The sequence below is a fragment of the Heteronotia binoei genome, chromosome 7 (assembly GCF_032191835.1).
Source record: "Heteronotia binoei isolate CCM8104 ecotype False Entrance Well chromosome 7, APGP_CSIRO_Hbin_v1, whole genome shotgun sequence".
NCBI classification, from domain to species: domain Eukaryota; kingdom Metazoa; phylum Chordata; class Lepidosauria; order Squamata; family Gekkonidae; genus Heteronotia; species Heteronotia binoei.
Genome location: NC_083229.1, coordinates 138,335,564 through 138,362,831, shown reverse-complemented (window position 1 = coordinate 138,362,831; position 27,268 = coordinate 138,335,564). Strand labels below are relative to the sequence as shown.

The 27,268-nt window shown below is 48.3% G+C and overlaps 1 protein-coding gene across 6 annotated transcripts in view; it reads right to left on the bottom strand.

Moving 5' to 3' along the window:
- CTNND2 (catenin delta 2) overlaps positions 1-27,268 on the bottom strand; it is a 492,702-nt gene that overhangs the window by 124,618 nt on the left and 340,816 nt on the right. For all 6 annotated transcript variants that reach the window (XM_060244323.1, XM_060244322.1, XM_060244325.1 and 3 more), the window contains one exon: positions 21,503-21,688. In XM_060244323.1, coding sequence (XP_060100306.1) covers positions 21,503-21,688 — 186 coding nt within the window. The remainder of the gene's footprint in view (positions 1-21,502; positions 21,689-27,268) is intronic.

Here is a 27,268-nt window from a genome sequence, read left to right as displayed (position 1 = left end):
GAGAAAGCGGCACCACTACGGGTGAGAGTTTTGGGGGAACTGATGTTCATCCCATTGACTTTGTTGAACATGAAACTTAAGCATTTTGTACATGCCCGAGCCCTCATAGACTCAGGGTGAACGCAGGAGATTATAACCCCGCGGCTGGTGGACATGTTAGAGACAGCCAGAGAACGCCTTTCCCGGCCCCTTGAGTTCGAACAGATGGACAGGACGCAAATAAGGGGGGAGCCGTGTGTAGAACAGACACAAGAAATACTCATGGGGGTGGAGGACCACTGGGACTTAGAAGTGTTCGTAATCGCCCCCTCGTGTTCGTTTGACATTGTATTGGGGGTCGGGTGGCTGGCCAGGCACCAAACGGACATTCAATGGGGAGAGCACACAATAGACTTTTTGGATCGGAGGTGCATCTCCCATCTGTGGCGGGAATCCTGGGCCCCCCGACCCCCACCCCAAAATGAAAAACCATGTGTGACCATAGAGGAAGTAAGGACTATCCCAAAAGAGTATAGAGACCTGAAAGGGGTGTTCAGCGAAATTGAGGCAGATGAGCTGCCGCCCCACCGGGCCACCGATTGTGCTATAGAGCTCATTCCCGATCAGCCACTACCAAAAGCCAAACTGTACTTGATGGGGTGGGCAGGGAAAGAGGAGCTGAGAAAGTTCCTTGACAAGAACCTCTGCAGGGGGTTCATCCGCCCGGCCACCGCGCCGCACGCCGCCCCGGTCCTCTTCCGCAAGAAGAAGGATGGGAGCCTTAGACTTTGCACAGATTTTCGCGGGATTAATGGGATTTCAATGTCCAACGCCTACCCCATCCCCTTGATCAAGGACCTGCTGAGTGCGGTCTCAGAGGGGTCGATATTTACGAAACTGGATTTGCGGGAAGCTTACTTCAGAGTCAGAATAAAAGAGGGGGATGAATGGAAGACGGTGTTCAACACGCCAATGGGACAATTTGAGTATCTGGTGATGCCGTTCGGGCTTCAGGGAGCCCCGGGGGTTTTCGTGAACTTTATCAATGAAGTCCTGCGGAAGTACCTGTATCGGGGTGGTGGTGGTGTACCTTGATGACATCATTATTTATTCAAAGGACATGCCCTCCCATGTGAAATTAGTCCGGGAGGTCCTAACCACCCTATATCAAAATAAACTGTATGCCAAATTGTCCAAGTGTGAATTCCACAAGGAGGAACTAGACTACTTGGGCTTCCGGGTCTTGGGGAGGGGATTAGCCATGGACCCAGCGAAAATACAGGCGGTCTTGGATTGGGAGCCCCCGAGGACACGTAGACAGCTCCAATCTTTCATCGGATTCGCGAATTTTTACAGAACATTCATACAGGGGTTCGCCCAGGTGGCCCTGCCCCTCACAGACTTGTTGCAGACCAAAGGGAAGGGGCCCGAGGCGAAAAAGCCAGGCGCGAAGCTGAACTGGACTAGCCAGTGTCAGGAGGCGTTTGACACCTTGAAGCGCCTCTTCACAAGCGAGCCTGTGCTAGTGCACCCAAACGAACTTAAGCCCTTCGTGGTTCAATGCGATGCCTCCGACACGGCCGTAGGGGCAATATTGATGCAGAAAGATGAGAGGGGCTGCTTGAGACCCTGTGCATATATCTCCAGGAAATTCTCAAGCGAGCAGAGGGATTGGTCGGTGTGGGACAAAGAAGCCTACGCGGTCACTTTCGCCTTAAAGACATGGCGATCATGGCTGGAGGGAGCCCGAGTCCCCTTTGAAATCTGGATGGATCATAGGAACCTAGAGGCCCTCACCGGGCGTAGAAAGTTAACGGGGAAGCAGATACGGTGGGCCGGGTTCTTTGCGAAGTTTGACTTTACTCTCCGCCACATTCCGGGGTCCAAGAACTTTTTAGCAGATGCGCTCTCCCAGCTGCCCCAGCACGAGAGCCAGCGGGAGGAGGTCATAGACTCCCTAGTTCCCCCGGAAGCGGTGGCTGGAGCCGTGCAAACCCGCTCAAAAACGGCGGCGCAGCCCAAGAGCCCATGGGGGGGGGGAACAAGCTCATCTCGGAAGCTGAGGCGGAGGGGAAAGACCGGCCCGAGGGGTTGGAGAAAGGAGAGGGGGGCCTTCTGGTACCACGAAGGAAAGCTCTACGTCCCCAAGTCTCTCAGAGTAGAAGTGCTCCAACATTGCCACACCAGCAAGCTGGCTGGGCATTTCGGCTACGTAAAAACCCTCCACATGGTGCACAGACAATTCTGGTGGCCGCAAATGAAAAAGGACATTTCGGAATTTGTACAAACTTGCCCCACTTGTCTCATGGCAAAAAGGAGGGGGGGGGGAAAGGTACCGGGTCTCCTCCAACCCCTCCCCTCGGCAGAGCGACCCTGGTCCGTGGTTTCAATGGACTTTATTGTGGAACTACCCCCCTTGAAGGGCCGAACAGTGATACTAGTAGTAGTGGACACTTTCTCTAAGCAAGCTCATTTTATTCCCTGCAAAAAACTCCCAACAGCCAAAGAACTGGCCCACTTGTTCTTTGTGCACGTGGCCCGGATTCACTCGTTCCCAGATAAGGTCATTAGCGACCGCGGGCCACAGTTCGTTGCCAACTTCTGGTGGGAGTTCTGCAGACTGATTGGCATGGAGCAGGGACTGAGTTCAGCTTACCACCCGCAGACGGACGGCCAAAGCGAGCGGGTGAACGGGCTTCTTGAGCAATACTTAAGGTGCTATGTGAACTTTCAACAGTCCAACTGGTTGGAACTATTGCCGTTTGCGGAGTACAGTTTGCACGGGTCCATTAAAGTCTCCCCTTTCCGGGCAGTGCATGGTTACGAGGGGAAGCCGTTTCTAACCCTTCCCGGGGGCAGCACACCCCCAATTTCACCGGAATGTCAACAATGGTGGAAGACTCTGGAGAGCTCCTGGAAAGTCATCCAGGAGAACCTGGAGGAGGCTAAAAAGGACAATAAAGCCCAATTCGACAAAAAACACAGCCCGGGGTGGGACTTTAAAATTGGAGAGACTGTGTTTCTATCAACCAAAAACCTCCCATTACCCCAGACCTCCTGAAAACTGGCATATCGATTCTTGGGTCCCTTTCGGATCAAACGGGTGATCAATAAAGTGACCGTAGAACTGGACTTGCCCAAACTATTCAGTAAAATACACCCCGTTTTCCATTGCAGTCTTATCCGACGAGATCCGGGTGGTTCGAGGTGGCATCCCCGGAGCCCCAAGCCGGAGCCTATTCTGGTGCGGGGTCAGAAACACCACGAAGTGAAAGAAATCCTCGACTCTAAAATACACAGGGGGGTTCTGCAGTATCTAGTGCGCTGGCGTTATTTCCCGCCCAGCTGTGATGAATGGGTGAAAGCCGACCTCAATGCTCCTCAACTACTTAAGCAATTTTACCTACTGCACCCAGAAAAACCCCGAGCAAGAGCTTAGGGGGGCAGTATGTCAGCTTGTGTTCTATAACCTTATTGATACTAACCATATTGCCTATAGTGTTTGTTTGCTTAAGACTAACCCCAGTGATCCCCAGTAGAATCTTAGGTATGCCTGAGGGGGAAGAGAGAGGTGGGAGGGAATTGGGTGCCAAAAGCAATAAACGGCCTGGGAGTGCAAAAAGACACCGCCGCCGCTTCCCAGGCACCGCAAGGGCATTGGCCGGAGGGGGAGTGGATATGGCCCAGCTAGAGAGAGATAACAGGCGTGTGAATCAAACACCTCTGAAAGTAGAATGTAACTTTATTATGAGAATGATTTAAAGCCCCCAGGCTTTGATGTACCCCCATAAATGCTAGTGCTTGTTTCCCCATATGTTATCACTCTCAAAGACCTTCTGCAAGAGTAACATTGTGTATTCAATAAATGAAACTTATTTTCAAAAGAAAAGAGTCCTCTCATTGTTGAAGCCTCGATGAACCCTGCGCTGACACTGCTGGAGAAACAAAACTTAACAGCCCACCTCCTGGGAGCTGGGACACCGCTTGGCACTCAAGGCCACGGCTCCTCTCTCGGGATGTCTTGCAGAGTGCTTGGTTGTGTGTGTGTGTGTGATGTGTAACCACTAAGTTTAAACTGTCTTCACACCCTAAAATAAGGCACGCTGATAAGGGCCCCTGCAAGAGAATATAACCAATGTCTGTTTTGCTGTATGCCAGTTTCCACACTGACTGCGTGTCAATGTCTGTGTATCCTGCCTTATAATAAATGCTTATCCAAATACATGGACAGTCATAATTATTGAAGGGAAACTGGGAACTTGACAATAAGCACCAGTCATTTCTGATTCTGGGGTGATGTTGCTTTCACGTTTTCATGGCAGGCTTTTTAACGGGGTGGTTTGCCATTGCCTTCCCCATCATCTACCCTTTCCCCCCAGCAAGCTGGGTACTCATTTTACCAACCTCGGAAGGATAGAAGACTGAGTTGACCTGGAGCTGGCTACCTGAACCCAGCTTCCGCCAGGATCGAACTTTGGTTGTGAGCGGAGAGCTCGAACTGCAGTACTGCAGCTTTACCACTCTGTGCCACAGGGCATTTTAAAGACTAACAAAACTTTGTTCTAACTAAAGTTATTACAGACTGTATCCCACGTGTTCAAGTGCAATGAGTGAATCATTTTATGTAGTGGAAATGTAGGCATTACATTTGGGGTTACAGTCTTTAGCACTCCTACTCTGGGACTCTTTAAAAATGTTGGTCTTGAGGATACTGTTAGAAGCCGGGAAATGTTCAGAGCAAAAAGTAGTGAGAAATTGGGGGAGGCTTTGAAGCACAGATAGTCTTTAAAGGGTCAATTTGTTGTTCTCTGACATATGAGGAAAAAAATTCCGTCTCTTAGTGTCACACAGCAGGAACACTGCACAAAACCTACATTTTCTTTGAATCCAAGATGCTGTGTGAAATACAAAAGTATTCTTTTGAAAGCACCTTATAGAGAGAGCAAGAGCCCACCCCCCTGTCCACTTGGGGCACAGATGCTCTTTGACTCCCCTTGACTCCATTTCCTTTTGTTCAGCTCATGAGGCTCATGTTATGACTGCAATGCATGTTTCACCATCTTTCATTGTTTCTAAATTGTATAATTCTCTTTAGAATTTATTTTAACTGGTTTTTAATGTCTTTATTATCAGGGCTGGTGTTAGGGTTTCTGGTGCCATAGGCAAGCTGCCCCCCGCCCCGAAATTTAAAAAACAGAATTGTAGGAGAAATGAAGAAACTTGAAACTATTTACATTTTTAATTTAAAGGTTTTTTTTATTTTAAATTTTATTTTTTTTAAAAAATTGTGAGATTAAGTAATAAAAATTGCAAGAATACTACTTGATCCTTTTAGCTGGAGGTGCCAGGGAGAAGACCTTGTGCATGCCACTGAGCTATGGCTCCCACCCCCTGGCTCTGTTCAAGTAGAGCAGGAAGGGTGAGTGGCAGCAGACAACTTCAACAGGAGCCAATTTTTAGAAACTTCAATTGGCTCTTCTTCAGCTTTTACAATTGGTTAATTTATCCCTGCCAGGCTTGGAGGAGTGCACTGTGTGTCCGTCTGCTTCTGTGTTTCCCGGATCTGTAACAGACCCCGGAATGCAAAACTGGCCGGGCAGTGTCTGCACTCCATGGAGTCTGTGCATGGGGAGAGGGGGCACCTAATGGAGCCCCCTAGACCAGGTGGTGCCCTTGGCAGCTGCCTACTTGGCCTACTCCCATGCACCAGCCATGTTCATTATGTTGTTAAGCTTCCCTGAGCCTGCTTGTGGGAGGGCACGGTAGGAATCCAAAATGATAAACAAATAACCTTACCTGAGCTCCACTGCCAGGTGAAAAAGCTGTCTCATAGAAGAGAAGAACCTGCCCAGCCAGCATCTCTATCAGCTCTCAAAGAACAAAGTGAAGGAGGGGGAAAAAACAACTTCAGAGTTTCCCCTATTTTAGGTGGGAACTGGAATAGCTTAAAGATCTAGGCCATGTTCCAAAGAGTTGTTTCAGATCCAGTGGGATTTTTTTAAAAAAAGACTTCCCCATTCTAAATAGCAGATTCCCACTGAACCGTACTGCAAATCTCTTTTGAAAATAAAAGTTAATTTTCACTCTCAGAAATCTTCTAGGCTGGGCAGGGTAGCCTTCACAAGCAGGTCCTTCAAGGAAGGTGAGCCCACCACCTTCCAAACATGTTTCCTCCCTGGGAGGTGGTGGGCTCTCCTTCCTTGGAGGTTTTTAAACAGAGGCTAGATGGCCATCTGACAGCAATGCGGATTCTGTGACTTTAGAGGGAGGTGTTTGTGAGTTTCCTGCATTGTGCAGGGGGTTCGGCTAGATGACTTTGAAGATCCCTTCCAACTCTATGATTCTATGACTTAGTCCACCAAACCAGGATTGAAGCACAGTTATCCTTAACTACATCGTCATGTAATGTATGACCACCCTAGCTTAATCCCGGCTTGTTTCTCAGCAACACCATCCCAGGTTTCAAAGAAAGTGCAATGAATTCAGCTATTGTTGAAGCAAACCAAGATCTGACTGATGGTTTAGGAGGGGGATCCAGGTTTCACAAACTAGCCATAGTGAAAATAAGCCACGAGCTGACATGTCCTCACAAGGAAAGAAGCCAGAATGAAACCAAGATTTAGCCAGGAGGTTTGCATTTATATAATAGTGGTTAAGCATGCAGACTCTTTTCTGGGAGAACCAGGTTTGATTCCCCACTCCTCCACTTGCAGCTGCTGGAATGGCCATGGGTCAGCTATAGCTCTCGCAGAGTTGTCCTTGAAAGGGCAGATTCTGTGAAAGCTCTCTCAGCCCCAACCACCTCACAGGGACTGTTTTCGCACTAACCTTGCTCCGACGTTGCTCCATGCCAGGCTTCTGTTTTCTCCAGAGCAAGCTAGCAATTTTGCACCAGCTGCTCCATGCTGCTATTTTGTGCTGGGGCAACTTGTGATTTGCTATGTGGCAGTGTAAATCTGAAAAAACAGGTTTACATTGCAGTGTGGCAAATTATGGGTTACCCTGGCACAAAATGCTGGGAATTATTAGGAAGGGAATTGAAAACAAATCAGCCAGTATCATAATGCCCCTGTATAAATCGATGGTGCGGTCTCATTTGGAGTACTGTGTGCAGTTCTGGTCGCCGCACCTCAAAAAGGATATTATAGCATTGGAGAAAGCCCAGAGAAGGGCAACTAGAATGATTAAAGGGCTGGAGCACTTTCCCTATGAAGAAAGGTTGAAACGCTTGGGGCTCTTTAGCTTGGAGAAACGTCGACTGCGGGGTGACATGATAGAGGTTTACAAGATAATGCATGGGATGGAGAAAGTAGAGAAAGAAGTACTTTTCTCCCTTTCTCACAATACAAGAACTCGTGGGCATTCGATGAAATTGCTGAGCAGAAAGATTAAAACGGATAAAAGGAAGTACTTCTTCACCCAAAGGGTGATCAACATGTGGAATTCACTGCCACAGGAGGTGGTGGCGGCCACAAGTATAGCCACCTTCAAGAAGGGTTTAGATAAATATATGGAGCACAGGTCCATCAGTGGCTATTAGCCACAGTGTATGTGTGTATATAAAATTTTTTGCCACTGTGTGACACAGAGTGTTGGACTTGATGGGCCGTTGGCCTGATCCAACATGGCTTCTCTTATGTTCTTATGTTCTTAAAATGGCAGTGCGGAGCAGCTGGTGCAAAATCGCTAGCTTGCTCCGGAGAGAAACAGAAGCCTGGCACGGAGTAACATCAGAGCAAGGTTAGTGCAAAAACGTTCAGGGTGTCTGTTGTGGGGGAAGAAGGTGAAGGAGATTATGCGTCACTCTGAGACTCTGAGATTTAGAGTGGAGGGTGGGATTGAAATTCATCATCATCATCCCCACCACCACATGAAACAATAGTTAAGATGAACTTCAGATCATGGCTTCAGATAACGATTTGAAGGGCTGTAAAAGACTATAATTAGTGGTGTGGCTTTCATTCAGGCAATTCCACTGACCAAAGTGAATTAAAATTAATCATGGCTTCCCATTGTGCCTAAATGCATCTGGAGCATCTAATGCAACAAATAAATGCAATCAGAGAATGATAGCAGTTGCCTTGCGCATTGAAGAAATGCAGGCTGTATGAATACGGGGAACTCTGTATAGTTTTTTCTGTGTAGAGGTGAGGCTGGAGCCTGTAGATTTCTAGGGCTTCCCTCCCACACAAGGAGCCTTTGCATGACGCAAAAAGCTCAGGAATCCTTCTGGCACCACCAGTTGTGGAACCCGTCAAATCAGGTGAACAGATCCACTGAGGGACCAGCTAATGGCTCCTTGGGCTTTTTTGGCACAGAGTGTTGGACTGGATGGACCATTGGTCTGATCCAACATGGCTCCTCTTATGTTCTTACACAGTCACACATAAGATCTGTGGACCTGGCATGTATGACGGAGACCTGGGTGCGGGAAGGAGACACTGTTGCCTTAAATCAGTTTACCCTGCCCGGGTTCTCTGTCCTCCACCAGTCTCGGACAAATGGGGGGGGGCGGGGGGAGTTGCTGTTTTTGTCCAGAATTCTTTTTCTTTCAGGGTGCCTCCTGCCCCAAACATTGCTGGCATTGAGTGTGTCGGTTTAGTGTGGGAAGCTGAGGAGAGTTTGGCAATCTGGGTGGTGTACCGACTGTCTACTGCACCACCAGAAAGCCTTCCTGCTGGATGCTATGCCCACCTGGGCATTGGACTTCCCCAGGCTATTAGTTCTGGGAGATTTCAACGTCCATGTTGATGACGCAGCATCTTAGCAGGCACAGGACCTATTGTCGTCCATTTGTATCTGCTCCCACACATCAGGCCGGTCACACGCTGGATTTGATCTTTGGGGCAGGTATATTACCAGATCTGGTGGCAGTGGAGCCAGTTCCATGGTCAGATCATTGTGCCCTGAAAGCCTGGTTAGACCTCAAACTTCCCTCTTGTTTAGGCGGTGAACGGATATATGTTCGCTCATGGAGCCAAATGGACCCAGAGCAGTTTCAGGAGGCCCTGCGGGATCCGATGCTCCCTGGCAGGTCACTGAATGAGTTAGTGGAGGACTGGTACTCCCAGTCCTTCACTGCCATCGATGATATCACTCCCCGGTGCCCTCTTCGTTGTCGCACCAAAATTGCCCCGTGGTATACCATGGAGCTGCTGAGGATGAAATGGCAACTTAGACGACTAGAGCGAGTGTGGTGACATGTTCGTGATGAAGAGTCAAGAACCTCTTATAGAACGTTTATGAAGGGGCTATGAAGTCCGCTAAGAAAGAGTTCTATGCATAGAGTCTGCGAAGTCACGCCCAGCCCAACTTTTTATAGTAATTGGGTCATTAACAGTCTTGCCATCAGGCAATCAAAATGGTAGAGAATTGGATATTGGCTCTGAGGCTTTTGCGACATATTTCACAGATAAAATCCTGACTCTCCGCCAGGACCTACCCGCCATGGTTGATACAGTATGTGAGCTGGAAGTTACAGGTTTTCCTGGATGAGACATCCGCCTTGGACCCATTCCAGTCTGGCTTTCGCCCGGGCCATGGGACGGAGACTGTCCTAGTCGCTCTCAAGATGGCATCTGGATCAAGGCAGCTCAGCGCTGTTGATACTTCTTGATCCGTCAGTAGCATTTGATGCGGTCGATTATGACCTTATGACCCACCGCCTCGCTGTCGCTGGAGTTCAGGGGGTGGCCTTACAATGGTTTTCCTCCTTTCTCTGCGAACAGGGACAAAGGGTGGTGCTTGGCGAGCAGACTTCCTTGTGGCATCCACTTATATGTGGAGTGCCGCAGGGAGCCATTCTCTCACCAATATTATTTAACATCTACATGCGCCCCCTTGCCCAGATTGCCCAAGGTTTTGGGCTGGGTTGCCACCAGTACGCTGATGACACCCAGCTCTATCTGTTGATGGCTGGCTGACCAGTCGCTGCCCCTGACCAGTTGTCCGAGACGTAGAATAATAGAATCACAGAGTTGGAAGGGACCTCTAGGGTCATCTAGTCCAACACCGCACAATGCAGGAAACTCACAAACACCTCCCCCTCAATTCACAGCATCTTCATTGCTGTCAGATGGCCATCTAACCTCTGTTTAAAAACCTCCAAGGAAGGAGAGCCCACCACCTCCCAAGGAAGACTGTTCCACTGAGGAATCACTGTAACAGTCAGGAAGTTCTTCCTAATGTTGATCCAGAAACTCTTTTGATTGAATTTCAACCCATTGGTTCTGGTCCTACCTTCTGGGATCACAGAAAACAATTCCACACCATCCTCTATATGACAGCCCTTCAAGTACTTGAAGATGGTGATCATATTACCTCTTATCCGCTGCCTCTCCAGGCTAAACATCCCCAGCTCCTTCAACCTTTCCTCATAGGACTTGGTCTCCATACCCCTTGCCATCTTCGTCGCCCTCCTCTGGACTCGTTCCAGGTTGTCTATATCCTTCTTAAAATGTGGTGCCCAAAACTGAACACAATACTCCAGGTGAGGTCTTATGAGAGGAGAGTAAAGCGAGACATTGGGAGCCGTGGCTGGGTGGTTACAACAGAGCGGGCTGAAGCTGAATCCAGCTAAGACGGAGATGCTGTACCTGAGTCGGGGTGGGGTGGGTATGGGCGTCGAGCTCCCAGCTTTGGATGGTGGCACATTGGTATGGGCATTCGAGCTCCCAGCTTTGGATGGTGACCTTGGATGCCTCCCTTTCCATGGAGGCCCAGATCACAGTGGTTGCCAGGTCTGCCTTTTGTTATCTTCAGCAGATCAGGCAGCTAGCACTATATCTATCCCCCAGGACCTGGCTACAGTGGTCCATGCAATGGTCACTTCCAGACTAGACTACTGTAACTCGCTCTATGTTGGCTTACCCTTGAGACTGATCTGGAAACCGCAGCAGGTGTAGAATGCGGCGGCTCGCCTGCTGACTGCACCACCTTTACGGGTGGGCATTCGGCTGGCGCTCCTCAGTCTGCACTGGCTGCCCACCGAGTACCGGATCCGTTTCAAGGTTCTAGTGCTAACATTTAAAGCCTTACGCGGCCTGGGACCAACATACCTGCAGGACCGTCTCTTTCCATATATACCAGGAGGTTGTTATGTTCGGCCTCCCAACATCTGTGGGCTGTCCCCAGCCCAAGAGACGCCTACCTCGCCTCAACCAGGGACAGAGCTTTTTCAGTCCTGGCCCCAACCTGGTGGAATCAGCTCCCTATTGAGATCCAGGCCCTACCTGGCTTATTAGCCTTCCGTAGGGCCTGTAAAATGGAGCTCTTCCACCAGGCTTTTAGCTGAGGCTGCAGGCATCTATTCTTGATCTGGTTGGCCTCCCTGGCCAGCACTGTCATTTGTGCTAGGAACTGGAATAAAAACTGCCATCCCTATGAGATATCATTATGTGAGATGGCTAGGCTGCGCAATAGTAATCTGAGTGCTGTTGAGTTGCTGTCATGGTAATCTGAGTGCTGTTGAGTTGTCATAAAATGTTTTTATTGATTTATTATATGCTGTACTCCGCCGTGAGCCCTAAAGGGAATGGGTGGAATAGAAATTTCCTAAAATAAATAAATAAATAAATCTAAAATAAGATGATGAGTGCAGAAATGAAGGCCAAGCTGAGAAATATTACCATGGTCAAGAAATGCTGAGAAAACTCAAGGTGCATTGTTAGAAATGTTAAAAAACAAAAAGATTTGTCCAGGCTAGCTCAATCTTGTCAGAAAGGCACGGAGGAAGCACGCTGCCCCCTCCACAGCCGGCCATTGCAAAGCGCTGGGTTTGCGGAGGGGGCGGGTGCATCCTCCGTGCCTGCCTGCCTGGCTTCAGCTCTGATGCTTACAGCAAGCGCCGGGATCGGAGGGCAGAGGGAGCGATCCTGGCGCTTGCTGTAAGTGTCAGAGCTGGAGCCAGGCAGGCAGGCGCGGGGGAAGCGCCGGGATCAGAGGGGGAGGCAGCAGATCGCCCCCCCCCGGAAGGTAGGTACCGGTTCCTTCGCTCCATAAGACGCACACACTTTCCCCCCACTTTTTTTGGGGGGGGGAGTGTGTCTTATGGTGCGAAAAATACGGTATATATTAAAAAGAGACCCCCCCCCCCGAAAGTTCATGTAATACTCTTCCAAACGTCCAAGGCCTAAAATATTTTCTTCTATGTTCTAATTTAAAGTCAGGTTTTTAACATCATAGAAGGGACCTCCAGGGTCATCTAGTCCAACATCTGCACAAAGCAGGTAACTCACAAACACCTCCCCCTAAATTCACAGCATCTTCATTGCTGTCAGATGGCCATCTAGCCTCTTTTTAGAAACCTCCAAGGAAGGAGAGCCCACCACCTCCTGAGTAAGCCTGTTCCACTGAGGAATCGCTCTAACGGTCAGGGAGTACTTCCTAATGTTGAGCCAGAAACTTTTTTGATTTAATTTCAACCCACTGGTTCTGGTCCTAGAAGATAGAAGAAGATATTGGATTTATATCCCGCCCTCCACTCCGAAGAGTCTCAGAGAGGCTCACAATCTCCTTTACCTTCCTCCCCCACAACAAACACCCTGTGAGGTGGGTGGGGCTGGAGAGGGCTCTCACAGCAGCTGCCCTTTCAAGGACAACCTCTGCCAGAGCTATGGCTGGCCCAAGGCCATGCTAGCAGGTACAAGTGGAGGAGTGGGGAATCAAACCTGGTTCTCCCAGATAAGAGTCCGCACACTTAACCACTACACCAAACTTGCTCTCCTACCTTCCAGGGCCACAGAAAACAATTCCACACCATCCTCTATATGACAGCCCTTCAAGTACTTGAAGATGGTGATCATATCACCTCTCAGCCACCTCCTCTTCAGGCTAAACATGCCCAGCTTCTTCAACCTTTCATCATAAGACTTGGTCTTCAGACCCCTCACCATCTTCATCGCCCTCCTCTGGACCTCTTCTAGCTTGTCTATATCCTTCTTAAAATGTGGTGCCCAAAACTGAACACAATACTCCAGGTGAGGTCTTACCAGAGCAAAGTGATACCATCACTTCGCGTGATCTGGACACTATACTTCTGTTGATACAGCCCAAAATTGCATTTGCCTTTTTAGCTACCGCATCACACTGTTTACTCATGTTCAGTGTATGATCCACTAAGATCCTTTTTTTTTTTTTTGCACAGACTAATACAAGTCTCTTCCATCCTATAACCATCCTATAACCAGCATTCCCAGGTGCTTGATTGGATCCTGTTTCCTCAGGACTGGACGAAACCTCTGATGTGGGAAGAATTCCAGTTCCAAGGCGTAGCCCTTGGAAACCGTGTCGATCACCCATTGGTCTGCAACCGAAGCCTTCCATTGAGCTGCAAAAAACTGAAGCCGCCCTCCGATAGGAAACAGTTCTGGCCTTGTGGCATAGTCATTGTGACCCTCCCTTTTTGGAGTCACTCTTATTTCCTTTGTCACTACGGCTAGCAAAGGGTTTGGTATCCCTACCGCGAGACTGCCACTTCCCTCGAAAGGGCTTGAACGACGCGGGCCGTGAGAACTTTTTAGAGTCCCGAAAGGACTGAAAAGGCTTCTTAGACTTAAAGTCCTTCCTCTTAGAAGGTAAAACCTTCTTCTTGTCCTTCCCCTCAATCAGGAAGCGCTCCAATTCATCCCCGAAGAGACTCACACCCTTAAATGGAACAGCTGCCAATCTGGCCTGAGCCGCTGCATCGGCATCCCAGGTTCGAAGCCAGACGTTCCTGCGAGCTGCTACACTGCATGCCACTGCCCTAGCAGACAACTGCATAGCGTCCAAGGTTGCATCTGCAATAAATGCTGTGCCCAGGGCTATTTTCTTGAGCTCATCTTTGAACTCTTTTGGCGCATCACTATCAGCTGATGCCAAATTAGAAGCCCAGGTATAAACTGCACGAGCAAACAGGGAGCCCGCTGAAGAAGCCCGGATGGACCAAGCCGAAGCTTCAAAGTTTTTTCGTAGAGCCTGTTCCATCCGCCTGTCACAGGCATCCTTAGGTAGTCCGTCCGCATCCATAGGCAGCACAGATGTGGATAACAAACTATTTACAGGATCGTCCACTAGGGGCAATTTCAGACGCTTAGTAGCCTCTGGGCTCAACCCATACAGTTTGGAAAATAAATGTGGATTAGATTTTGGCTTCGCCGGGTGCTCCCATTCCGCTTTAATCAGACTAAAAAAGGGAGCGGGCAAGGGTACACCGGTCTGAGACACCCCCACTTTGGGCATCATTTTCCCCGACCCTGAAGGTAAGTCCGGGTCTAACTCTGCCTTCTCTTTGGGTGTGGTCGTGAAGTCCAGTTCCCTCAGGACCTTAGGAAGGAGCTTAGAATAATACTCCACTGGGAACACCCTAGACTGTACAGAGGGAGTATCATCTTCCTCCTCAGAGAGTTCTCCCTCCTCTCTAGCAGAAGAGTCCACCGAGGAAGCAACCTCCTCTTCCTCCTGCGAGCTATCACTAGGAGACTCTAAGCCCTTACTCAATCTTGCCTTCTTAGGGTCTGTAGGGGCCGTGGCAAAATCTAAAACCGCTTGCCTCTTCCTCTTCTGAGAGTGAGCATGCGCAGCAGTGTCTTGGGCCGGGGCAAATTCCTTGCTAAGTTCCCTTTTTAACCAAGCAAGTAAATTCAGTTTGGCATTTTCTCCGGATAAGTCCGGGTCAGAATCCTCACGATCCCTTTCAGAAGCTGAGCCAGAGTACTTAGGCATGGAGAAGTCGCTGTTTGAGCCTGTCCCCTGTTCCTGTTCGTCAGCCATCTCCACTCCACAGGAGGCTGAAACGAAAGTGAACACAAAAAGGGGAAAAGGAAACTGCCATTCCCAGGTTAACAGCCTGCCAAGGCGACCCCTACAGGGCGACAACAAGCCAACCCCGACCTCCCCCCTCCCTTCCTGACCACGCACCGCGTGTCTGGAAAAGGAGAGGCTGAATTAACTAACGTTCTACCCGCTCCCTACAGGGAGGTGGGAAAAAAGCAGCTGCAAAGTTCCTGGGTGGGCTGTCCTCCTTACAGCAGAGCCCGTCCCAAGAATAAGAGCAGAGCGCACCAGAAGAGTTTCCCGCTCTTTCTCCCAGACAGCTTACCTACACACAAGTATACCGCTGCCTGCAGCCCTCGCCAAGGTCTTCTGCCAGGTAAAACCAGGCCCTGGTCGTCTGCACTACGCCAGCCGGCGCTGCGTGGGACCAGACTGTCGGCTTTGCCGCTCACACCGACGACGCACCGCGTGTCTCGAGCCGTTTTTTTTTTGTTAGGCAAAGCCTAACGCTGACGGCGAAACTTCCCTGCCCGCCGCTGATTGTGGCTGAAGTAAGGCAGGGACCTTCAAAGAGAAAATTCTTCCGTCTTCATTTCCCTCTGATCAACGTGCCTCGCAGGCACCGCGAACACGTCCTGTTCTTTCAACAGGGCCGTTTGGACTGACGGGGTCCTAAGGGAGCGGCCCCTCCCCCAGGCCGGATCAAGCGATCAACGACCCTGTTCCGGAGGAGGAGCCTACTCCCAACAGTTCAGGACCGTCCCACTACCACGGACCACCAGAGAATGTATAAATAATAAAATAACATTGATTTTTTTTTGTTTACGGGAATTCATCAACAACACTAAGTTGATCATCCATCTGTAATGTCAACTTTAATAAACTTCAGAGCTAAGGGGGAACCATTCAAGAAATATATGTTTGCTGAAGATGTTTTAAAGAAAGTCACACCAGTGAACTGGTAGAAGTCACTTAAGCACTTGGATTTAGAGACTATTCAAATAATGATTTCACTTTTAACAGTAGCTTCTTCTGCAGATGTAGAAAGAATATTCTTTTCCTTTTGACGCATTCATTCCAAATTGAGAAATTGTTTGGGACCCAAAAAAGCATGAAAGCTTGTTTTTCTTTTCCAGATGATGATGAAGATGATGAGTGAGCTAAAGAGGACAGTATTTAAGTTTTTTATGTGTAGGTTTAAGTTTTTTAAAAAATATATATTTTGTTTAACCACATCAGTTAACAAACATGGATGTTTAGGCAAACATATCCTATAATGTTATTGTTTTAGTTGAATAAAACGATTTAAATTATTATTAAGGTAATGATTATTTTTCTCCTTCCAATAAAATACAGCAGAAAAGTTGTCCAAATATGAATTATTAATCTATTAAACTGGAGATAATTCACCTCACAATAATTTCATAATTACCTATCTATAATCTGTTTCTAATAGTATTAAAATCAATATTTTATATCTGTAAAACTAATATGAACAGTTGTTATTCTAAAAATGAAATCTTCATCTAATTGTGAAAATTAAGGTTATACCAGCAAAAATGAGTCTTTATGTAGAAAACTATGATTTAAATCAAGTCTTACTGACTAGAGATTTAAATCATGATTTAAATCAATTTGAATTAAATCAAATCCACCCTGGTTCTTATTCCCAGTTTCTGGCATCATATCAGGCTTTGAATTATTGCCTTGCTCCCCCATACAATTTAGTTTAAATCCTGGTTTTCTGATCATATTAAATGTCCAATCAGCAATTTTTAGCTATATGACCAACTCAGTCCATATGGGTATAATGCATCCAATTCATTCTGTTTAAAGTGATAACAACCCCTTCAGAGTCAGTTCTGTAAGTTTGAATGCCGCTTCATATATGAGTGTGTGTGTGATCCTAATGAAGTGTTCCCCTTCCCCTCCTTTCTGAACATCCAAATCTGGTGCAGTTGTAAAGACAAAATTGGCAGGAAGCATTTAAGAGTAAACTTACTTGCAGGGAATATTTTCTGTAGTTGCATTTTTAGAATAACAACTGTTCATTATTTTTTCTTAAATTGGTGCCAAGATGGTTTCTGTGACGACTGGAGCATCAGAGCAAATGGGGATAATCAGACCCCAGCTGCCGCTGGGACCCATTTCTGTGGCATGCTCCCTACTTCAGAGTCCCTTCATCTACGATCCCCAAGGGGTCTGGGTGTTCCCCGACCCCTCCAAGGCACCTGGATCGGATAGCCGCTGGAGGAGAGCTCCGCAGCTCTGCATGATGTCGAAGTGCCAAAAACCCACCTCAGAATGCCTGTGTATTGGAGGGTTCCGCAGGCCCAGGGTCTGGTACAGAAGTCACCTCTCAGCGGTGCACCTGTGTGGCGGCAGCAGTTTTATTCTGTGCCACAGAATTTAAAGGGAAAGAAGAAAGAGCCCACTGAGAAAGAAGCCCACTGTTTCAGCTGTGAAACTCTGCCTGACTTCTGCTTCTTGGTCTCACATACTTTCCTTCTGCATTGCATTAGGGCTCTGCCTTTCCTCCAGAGCTCCATCTGCTAATCCTTTCTATAATACTTTCTGCAACAAGACCAAATCCAGGTCTCCCATTCACTTAGAGGGGCACTCTATAAACTATTAGCCCATCACATGTCAGTCACCACCTCTGGGCTCTCACTGGCTGACTCTTGTCTCCCATGTACAGCTGGACCCAGAACTGACGAGGATTGGGCCATTGGGGAAGTTAAACACAACCAAGCTTGGTTCTCTCAGTAAAAGACAGGGGGGGTGGAGGCCCTTTATAGGCCTATTTTGGCCTTTGAGGGAGAACTCATTGCGGTCAGTCCTGACTAGTGTTGCCATCTCCAGGTTGGGAAATTCCTGGAGATTTGGTGGTGGAATCTAGAGAAACAAATTTCAAGAATTGGCACTATACTCACACTGGCTTAGTGTGCCGATTCTTGAAATTTGTTTAAAAACACTTTTGTGTCCTTGTGAAGAATCAATTATTTGCAGTCACGGAACGCTGTGGAAATATCAGTATTAATTTTGAGTTGAACTGGAATCTTTTTGAATTAACTTTATTGGAGCACCCCTTGCTTGAAGACTAAGCGAAGCAGGAAGTTTCAAGTCGACCCCCTGCACATTGGGACTCCTATTGTTGTTGTTTTCGTTGTCTATATACCTAGCATTATTATTTCATTATTGGTCACTATAACCATGTGGTTGTGTATTTTCTCTCCACCTGGGGATTGGCAACCCTACCTGCAACCTTTCCCAGAGAGAACAAACTTCCTTCTCAGCCGGGCCTATTTATGCTTTCCTCCCAGGTCCCACCTCTCTTGGGCTCGTTTTTCCCTCCAAAACCTCTTCACGCAATCAGAGCGACAGAAGGGATTCTGGGAAATGGAGGCCCCTGTATCTACTCCTAGGCAGGTTTCTCCCTGCCCTCTAGGCTGCAATAGGCCTCAGATCATGACAGATGGGGTCAGGAGGATTGTAGAGGGGAAACCATTTCTTTCAACATGAGCTTTTTTGGTGAGTCACAGCAGTGTTAGCTAATGGTAGTCTTTAGGATGCTACTGGACTTTTGTTTTACTTTGGTCATGAGAAGTTAAACATGAGCCTCCGTCACAGGCAGGACTCATGGATTCACCAAGTTATATTCACCTGGGCACATCTCTTTCAATACAACCACATTTTAGGGCTACAACCTGCTTTGACAGAAATGCACCTGCACCCTTCCTTGAGATATCCCATGTGTGGGCTTTCAGAACTGTGGGCTCCTCGCTGCCCAGCTGATTCAGTCGTCCTGATGTTCACACCTCTGAATGCTGCATGACATTTTCAGTTTTTTAAAGATTATGACACTACTCATGTGGAACATGTTTATTTGTAGCTTCTCCCAGCGTACACAAAAAAAGCCAAATTGCACTCTGTTTGCTCAGATGTCCACCTTGATTTTTGGTTCAACTTTGGGCTGATAAATGGTTCCATCCAGCAGGTGAGCCAAAGGACCAGCATCTGCACAGCCTCATCAAGAAACTGCAGGCCCCGAAGTGAACTACTGTACTAATTAATGCCGCCGGTACTAAGGAACATGTGAGGTTTGGATCAGAGCTGTAACTACCTGATTTTTCTCCTGAGGCCGGAATATTGTGCCACCCCTTGTGTCATAGTAGTTATTTTAGTAAAAAGGTAAACAGTTAAAAATCAAGAGCCCCGTGGTGCAGAGTGGTAAAGATGCAGTACTGCAGTTCTAAGCTCTGCTCATGACCTGAGTTTGATCTCAGTGGAAGCTGGGTTCAGGTAGCCGGCTCAAGGTTGATTCAGTCTTCCATCCTTCTGAGGTCAGTAAAATGAGTACCCAGCTTGCTGGAGGGAAAGTGTAGACGACTGGGGAAGGTAATGGCAAACCACCCCATAAATAGTCTGCCGTGAAAACATTGTGATGCAACGTCACCCCAGAGTCGGAAACAACTGGTGCTTGCACAGGGCACTACCTTTACCTTTTTTAAAAAAACAGTTAAAAAGCAAGAAAAACATACCATTTATATTAGTCACCAAGGGGTTCCATCATAAAATTCACAGTATTAAAACAAAGATAAAAGTTAAAATCTATCTAAAAGCAGCAAGTCAGCATAACACATAATTGATGCCTCAACAGACCTCAACAAGAACCAGTTGGGTCCTAGGGGGTCACTTGGAACTGAGGGGAGGCTTGATAAACAGGAGCCACCCTCTGCCTCAATTGAAAGCTCTGGCGGGAGAGCTCTGTCTTGCAGGCGCTGCAGAACTGCAATAGGTCCCGCAGGACCCTGGTTTCTAATGGATGCTCATCCCACCAGGCTTTTTTAGCCCTTTTTTAGCCCTGGACCAAGTCGAGGCAAGTCAGATGTCCCTGTGCCAGAGACCACTTGGAGATGTTAATGAATAGACCGTAAATTCCTGCACGGCTGACATGGGGAGAGGTGGTTCTGAAGGTATGTTGGCTCCTGCCCATATAAGGTTTTAACGGTAGGTACCAGCACCTTGAAATGGATCTGGTACTCAATAGGCAGTCAGTGCAGTTCCTGCAGCACTGGATGGATACATGTCTGCAAAGACACGGGTCACTGTGGCCAGGTTGGGTGGGGGCAAGATACGGGACTAAGAAGGCAGCCCTGGGCCTCCATAGTCAGCAAGGCATCCAGGAGCACCCCCAGGCTCTTCACCCGCCTCAATGTTGGCTCCAATGGTGCCCACTGAAATCCGGGAGCCTGATTCCCAATCCCAGCCCCCCACAACCCAGGTGCAGGACCTCTGCCTTCTATGGATTCAGTCCAATGACATTAGTGTGAAACAGAGTTAATGTGTTTCCCCTTCTCACCAGACAACCAGGAACATCAGCACAAGCTGCCTAGCACTGAGGACTTGAACGATCTGAACTGTTTCTTTTCCAGATTTTCTCTGATGCCACAAAACAACCAGCCACTCCCCTGCAAAAGGGCCGAGAGCGTGGGGGAGCTGGCAGCACAGGCCCACAAACATACACGACAGCATGCACAGTGTGAACTTTACAACCCTTTGTTGCAGCGGTGGCTGGTACCTGGGGGGAGGGGCTTGCAGGGCAGAGGCCAGGCAGAGCCGGAGCAAACTCACCCTGGTTCTCTCCCCATCCTTGTCCCCAGCAGAGGAGGAACGGGCAAGGGCAGCAGGCCGTTCCTCAAGGAGCTCCCCCTCCCTTGGCTGGCCTGCCCACTCGAGACCTCCTTTGGGGCAAGCAGGCACTGCAGCCCCTCCCAGCCAGCCACCCTGAGCCTTCTCTCACCTTTTGGGCCGTCATTTCTTTCAGATAAGTCATATTTATTTATTACTTATTATGTTAGATTTACATCCCGCCCATTCTATGAAGGCTCAAGGTGGCTAACAATATAAAATAAAACAATATTAAAACATTAAAACAGTAAAACAATCAGATAAAATCCCAATGGTGCTACTTCATCTATTCCAGGCAGGATCATATATAGTATTTTCTTTTCTCCAAAGCAGCCAGGAATGAGGCTTTGTTAGTAAAAACCTGCAAACTGCAATTCTGCATGTGCTTACTTGAGAACAAACCCTACCAGACTCCGTTTACTTCCAAATAAATATGCACACAAGGTGTTTGGTGTTTGTTTTTAAAGGCCAGGCTAGCAGGAATTCTTTCTGGCTGTGGACTATTTCTGGGCAGAATTACTGTGGTGATCTAAATCCATTCCCTTCAGTGGATCTAGACCAGAGCAGCTCTACCCAGGAATGCACTTGATGGATCCTACAGCTTCTTCCAGTAATATTCCAACCACTCCTCAAACAAGCAAACAATGCAGAACGTGCATTTTAGCTCTGAGTTTAACTATCTGGTTTTTTTGTTGGTCTTGATAGCATTTAAGATGTAATTTTATTGTGTATTTTTAAAACTTTGTTAGCCACTAAGTTGGCACTCAGGAGGGCAAAAAAGCAGGGTATAAATGTTGTAAATAGACAAACCATCCATTTCTGCCTTGGTAGTGGGAAGTGCCCAGAGATCCCACTTCCTTCCATCCACATTCAGTGAGCATTTTAATTATTCTAGAAAGTCTTACCCAAAGTTCTGAGGAGCGGTGCCCAGCCCTGTCAAATATTCCCCTTTCAAGTGCTATTGTCACAAGCCCTATGAAAGAAAGGAGGTCTAGCAACATGAGAGCTCAAGCCCGTGGCTTCCCATCCAAGCATCTCCCCCTCCAGCTGCTCCCCCCCGCAAGGCAACCTCGCCTACCTGGTCTTGCGATTTCTTCTTCTTCTTCTTCTTGCCCCAGCATCCGGAACTTTCCACATCTTTCCCGTTGGCCTCGCCACACAGTAAGCCATCCAGTTCATCAGTCCCCGTTTGGTGTCCCTGAGAGGTTTCTGCCGCGAGTCGGTAGGAGAGGTTCCTTAAAATGCACACACAGTTTTCAACGGTCTAGAAGGGGAGGCAACAATCACATTAAAGGAAGGTTTGACATATTCACCAGGAAGTTGCAGACTGGATAAATATTTCTCCAAGGGCATTCTTTGGAACCTGTTCCCCAGACTTACCAGCTCCATTTTATAAAAGTCAAAAGAATCCCCCAGCTAGACTAACAGCCGCTACATCCCCCTCCTTGTTGACGGCACAGTCCTCCCTGGAGAGCAAACCCAAATGCCAGGCTGTCTTCAACACGGCAGGTTTTCCTGTGCAGGTTCCAACAAAAGCACCTCCGTGAACCCAAATGCAAGAATGAACATAAGAAGGAGTTTTATGGTGAGAACTCCTCTGCCTCACATTCAGCTGGGTTCTTCTGAGAAGGAATCTGCACTCCCTTCCATGGGCCTGACCCCCCCCCCCCCAACTAGGTGTGCCCAAGATGGTCGCTTTAGTCTCTCTTTCAATGGGAAACCTGCAGTTTCTCAGGTATTATAAAAAATCCACATAGAGAAATTAAAATATGGGGAATACCAAGCACGGTTTAGAGAAACATCTTATCATGCAAACTGCCTATTCAAAGGATCTAAGTGAACAGACTTCTTAAATGTAGCAAAAATAACAGATTCACAATTGAGCTTTTTAAAATACCAGACAGACCCCAGAACTGTTCGCTCTGCTGGAAAGCATCTGGACTGACTAGGAGCCCCCATCTGAAGAGCAGGGCCAGGGAAAGCAGCTTTTGGGGGGGGGTGGGGGGTGGGGTGGGCAGAGCCCCTGCTGCTGCTAATGGTGAAGCTGCCTTCCTATCCACAGAAGAAATGCTGCTGGCACACAAGAAGCGTTCTGCACTTGTGGAATCCAGAACTGTGTTTTGTGGGAAAACCTAACAGATCTTCTTTCAGAACAAATCCTACATTTGAAATGGCAGGTCTCCAGAAGCCAATACTGCTGCTTTTGGATGGTGTTTTGCCATGGGGACAGGAGCCAAGGTGCTGCCTCACCCACGCTTTCGCCATTTCCCCTTGTCTATAGCAGACTGGGTTGGATCCATCCAGGTATCTAACTCTGTCTCACAACTCCCCTCTTTATGACAGCCCCCCCCACCCTGGGGGTCCCCTGGAAGGCGCCAGGTGCAGAAAGGGCAGGAGAGAATGCAAAGCGGGATGCAAAGCGGTACCCCCCCTGAGGCCCCTCCTGCTGTCTCTCCAGGGGCAGAGCTTCATCAGGGCCTCAGACTGCCCTCGGAGCATGAGAGCCGTGCAGATTAAAACAACATTGCTTGGGTGGCAGCTGCTCTCAGCTGATTTTATTCCCTCTCACATTCCTCTTCCCCAGGAGATAATTTTTTAAATCACCCCTCTCATCCCCTGCACTCGGGCCTCCTCTGTGTGTGTGTGTAGCTCGGCCTCCTGCAGCAGCTGTCTTGTGGTTGGCTCTGCCTCCTATGGTGGCCATCTTTTCGGTGGTACCAGGTCCTGTGGAAGACATTTTGGGGTTTCTCCCACCACTCTGTGTCAAAATCCCAAAGCTGCCCTCAGGTACAAAAAGACCTGCTATAGGGCAACAAATGCAAGTAGCCTGAAGTCACAGTGATTTGAACTAATGGAAACCCCCATTGAGTCCCTTCTTTATTCCAGGAGGGTTAATACAAGCGGGGAGTCATGAGCACTTGCTGGGGAGGAGAAATTCTACCCTCCCCCTGCTGATCCCCACATCCCAGCCCCTCCCACTGTCTCTGGATCTCACCAACTCCCTCCTCAATGGTTCATTTCTCCCTGGGACTGCAGAGGGACACAGCACACAGATATTCATAAGGGGGATATATTCCAACCAATGGAGTCAGGGGATATTCCCAAAGGCCATGATGGTGTGCAGCGTTTCCACTGAACTGACAGGATCGCACAGTTTGCACACAAAAAAGCTTTTATCGTATCTATTTAATCAGATTATGCCCCAGACTCTCTACCTGGAAGGGTAAGCACAAAAAAACCTACATTGAATTAACTGAATTAACTACACTGATTCCCTGTTTGCTTCTTTGTAATAACAGATGCTTCTGTTACACAGTTCTGGAAGTCCCTGAATTGTCTTCCTCTGGTGCCAGATGGGGAGATGAAGGTCACTGCTGCTGCTCCTGCAGTGCTCTCAGGGAAGGGGAAATGCCCTTCTCTCACGCTGGCACCTCTGGCAGGAAGAAGCACCAGTAGGCATCCCCACCCCATCCCTTGTCAGTCCCCAAGGACTCCTGGTGAACTATGCTGGCAGCCTCCATGCCCGTCTTCTTCTGATGGCAGGGACTGCCTCTGCTTTGGATGGGCCTGCATCTCCTATGGTAAGGCACAGCCAAGTGAAACAGTCTTCAGGGCAACGATTGCATTTTCTTGCTGTGCATGTTATTTGGATTCAGGATTTTTTTCCTTGGCTCCATTATGCCCTATGGAACCATTATAGTCAATTGGGAATCTATCTGGGGGCATCCAAGGGTCTGGGGGGGCTGTTATTTGAGGTACAGGCATTAAAATTTCAGCATAGCTTCTGATGCCTCTCTTCAAATCCCCCCCCCAATTTCAAAAATAGTTGATGGGGGGGGGCAATGGTGGCAGAAAAACAAGCAGAAAAGGGAAGTTCTGATGTTAAAGTGAAGAGTCTCTTTAGTAGAAGTTGAAGGGAGTTTTCCAGGCCCAGGAGACCCAGTGACCATCCAGAGGGCTCAGAGAGGGAAGGTGCACCCACCTTACACTGTCTTGAAAGGAAGACATGGGCTTTTGCTGGGCACTCTTTGTTTGTTTGATTTGCTGGGCCACCCATTCCCTGCAAACAGGGCTCAGGATGGCTTACAATAATTTGCTAAAATACAATGTACGCTATTAAAATACTTTAAAACAACCCATCAAAGCAATACTAAGCAGTACTATATCCTATCCAAGATGACGTCTATTCTCCTGCAGAGAGTTCCACCAGGGGGTGGGGCAAGGCTGAGAAAGCCCTGGCCCTAGTTGAGGAGAGCCGGATCTCTCTTGGGCCAGCGACCACCAGGAGGTTCTTGTTCCTAGAGCAGAATGCTCTCCCAGGAGTATGCTGAGAGATGCCGTTCCAAAGATACGGGGCTCCCTGACTGCTCATGGCTTTAAAGGTCTGAACCAGAACCTTAAACCAGATCAGGGCTCCACTGGAAGCTCCGCAGGGCTGACTTCTGGATTAACTGCAGCTTCCGGGTCAGGCGCAAGGGTAGGTTTACGTACAGTCTGTCCTGGAGGTGACTGCTGCATCGATTGCAGTTGCTAGGTTGGGGCAAGGCAGGCATCAGGTAGGGGCCAATTGCCTAACCTGGCACAGTTGGGAAAACACCAGTTTGGCAGCCTTCATGATCTGAGCCTCCACAGACAAGGTGGCCTCCAGGATCATGCCTGGACTCTTGACAGTCAGAGCTGATCCTAGGGGTGTGCTGTCAAGAGGTGGGAATTGGCTACCTGACCCTGGCTGCCCCCCTCCCCCAGCCAGAGAACCTCCGTCTTACCTGAATGCACTAGTACATTGCACTGGCACTGCTCGGCACTAGCTAAGCTGTGCATGCAAACTCCGCCCCCCCCCCCCTGCCACACACCTGGATTTGTTGCCCTGGCATTGTCACCGTGGCGTTAGTCCAGCTGGGCATTCTCTATCTGCACTGACTGAACTGATGTTGCACCCCCCAATTGGATTTGTTGAAATGACATTGGTTCTGATGGGCACTCTGTGCATGCTCTGGTTCTGGGGGGCACTCTGTGCATGCTCTGGTTCTGGGGGGCACTCTGTGCATGCTCTGGTTCTGATGGGCACTCTGTGCATACTCTGGTTCTGGGGGGCACTCTGTGCATGCACTGGCTAGGCTTGCAACCCCCCCCCCCGGCTTGGATTTGTTGAGCTGGCATTGCCACAGTGGCACTGGTTCTGCAAAAATACCACCCCCCCCTTCAGTTTCTACAGGACAGATTCTCTGGTCTGACACCAATCACTGTTGTTTTTTTTTGCTGTTCTTCCCCTCCACTGGAAACAATGGAGGATTGGGCATCTTCTTTGGACCTCCTGGTCCAATCCTTTTGAAACTTGGGGGTGGGGTCTTTTGAGTAGAGGCACCAGAAGCTATGCTGACAAGTTGGCACCTCTGCCTCAGAAACAGGCCCCCAGTCCCCTAGGCAGATTCCCCATTATATCCTATAATGGACCACATAGACTATAATGGAGCTGAAGCCATTTAAAGGTGTTGTGGTCCATTTAAATCAGTTATGTCAAACTAATTTTTTATGAGAGCTGGATCTGTTTTAAATGCGGGGCCAGGCCATGCATGTCATAAAATGTAATGCCAGGTAGTGGAGATATGAACTTTATAAAAGGTACAGACAAATACAATTAAAGATATTGGTTTTTTACTTAAAATACAAACACACTTAAAACTCTTGGAGACCAAATCCTATGAGGAAAGGTTGAAGGAGCTGGGGATGTTTAGCCTGGAGAGGAGGCGGCTGAGAGGTGATAGGATCACCATCTTCAAGTACTTGAAGGGCTGTCATATAGAGGATGGTGTGGAACTGTTTTCTGTGGCCCCAGAAGGCAGGACCAGGATCAACAGGTTGAAATTAAATCAAAAGAGTTTCCGGCTCAACGTTAGGAAGAACTTCCTGACCATTAGAGTGGTTCCTCAGTGGAACAGGCTTCCTCAGGAGGTGGTGGGCTCTCCTTCTTTGGAAGTTTTAAGCAGAGGCTAGATGGCCACCTGACAGCAATGAGGATCCTGTGAATTTAGGGTAAGGTATTTATGAGTTTCCTGCATTGTGGAGGGGGTTGGACTAGATGGCCCTGGAGGTCCCAATTCTGTGATTCTATGATTCTTGCGATATTTTGTATAAAATGCAAAGGTGGGGGAATAGAGGGATTTGGCAATGCAATTTTTAAAATAAAATACCAAGGAAAAGCACAAGGATCACAGCAGAAACTAAAAATATAAAATGCTCTGAGCCTAGGAAAACATTAAATGACTGGCATTGCAAGCTTCTCTCCCTCCCATCCCCCCAGGTCTATTCTGGGAGGTTACTCACTAAGCACGCCAATTTTCAGTTCCATTCGGCAGAGATAAGCTGGCTCAAAGCATCAACCCTTTATTTGCAAGGAGATCACTCCAGCCAGCAATGGCTTCAACTCGTCATACAAATGCTGGAAACTGAAACTACTTGAACTCCACTCCAAATACATTGCAGCACAGACAAAGTTGCAAGGAAAACCTGGAATGGATTTTCCATTAAGGTCTCTGGGCCCAGACAGAGTACTCCAAAAGTATTCTATCTTACTGGAAAATCCATTCCACATTTTCTTCACAGCTCTCAAGCCCAGAAGAGCTTCCTGCTGAAGCCGGCAAAGACAAGGCAGAAGGAGCTGGGAACTTTGGCAGACAGACGTGGGGCTTCAAAAGGTGAGGCCAGGAGGGGGAAGAGCTGTGGGTCTGACAAAAGCCCTGGGTGGGCCGGTTGTAGCCCATGGGCTGCACATTTAACACCCTGGCTTTAAATGAATGTGTGAAGCTGCAGTTTCACCCTGAGTGATGTTTAAAGGGAGTGCACT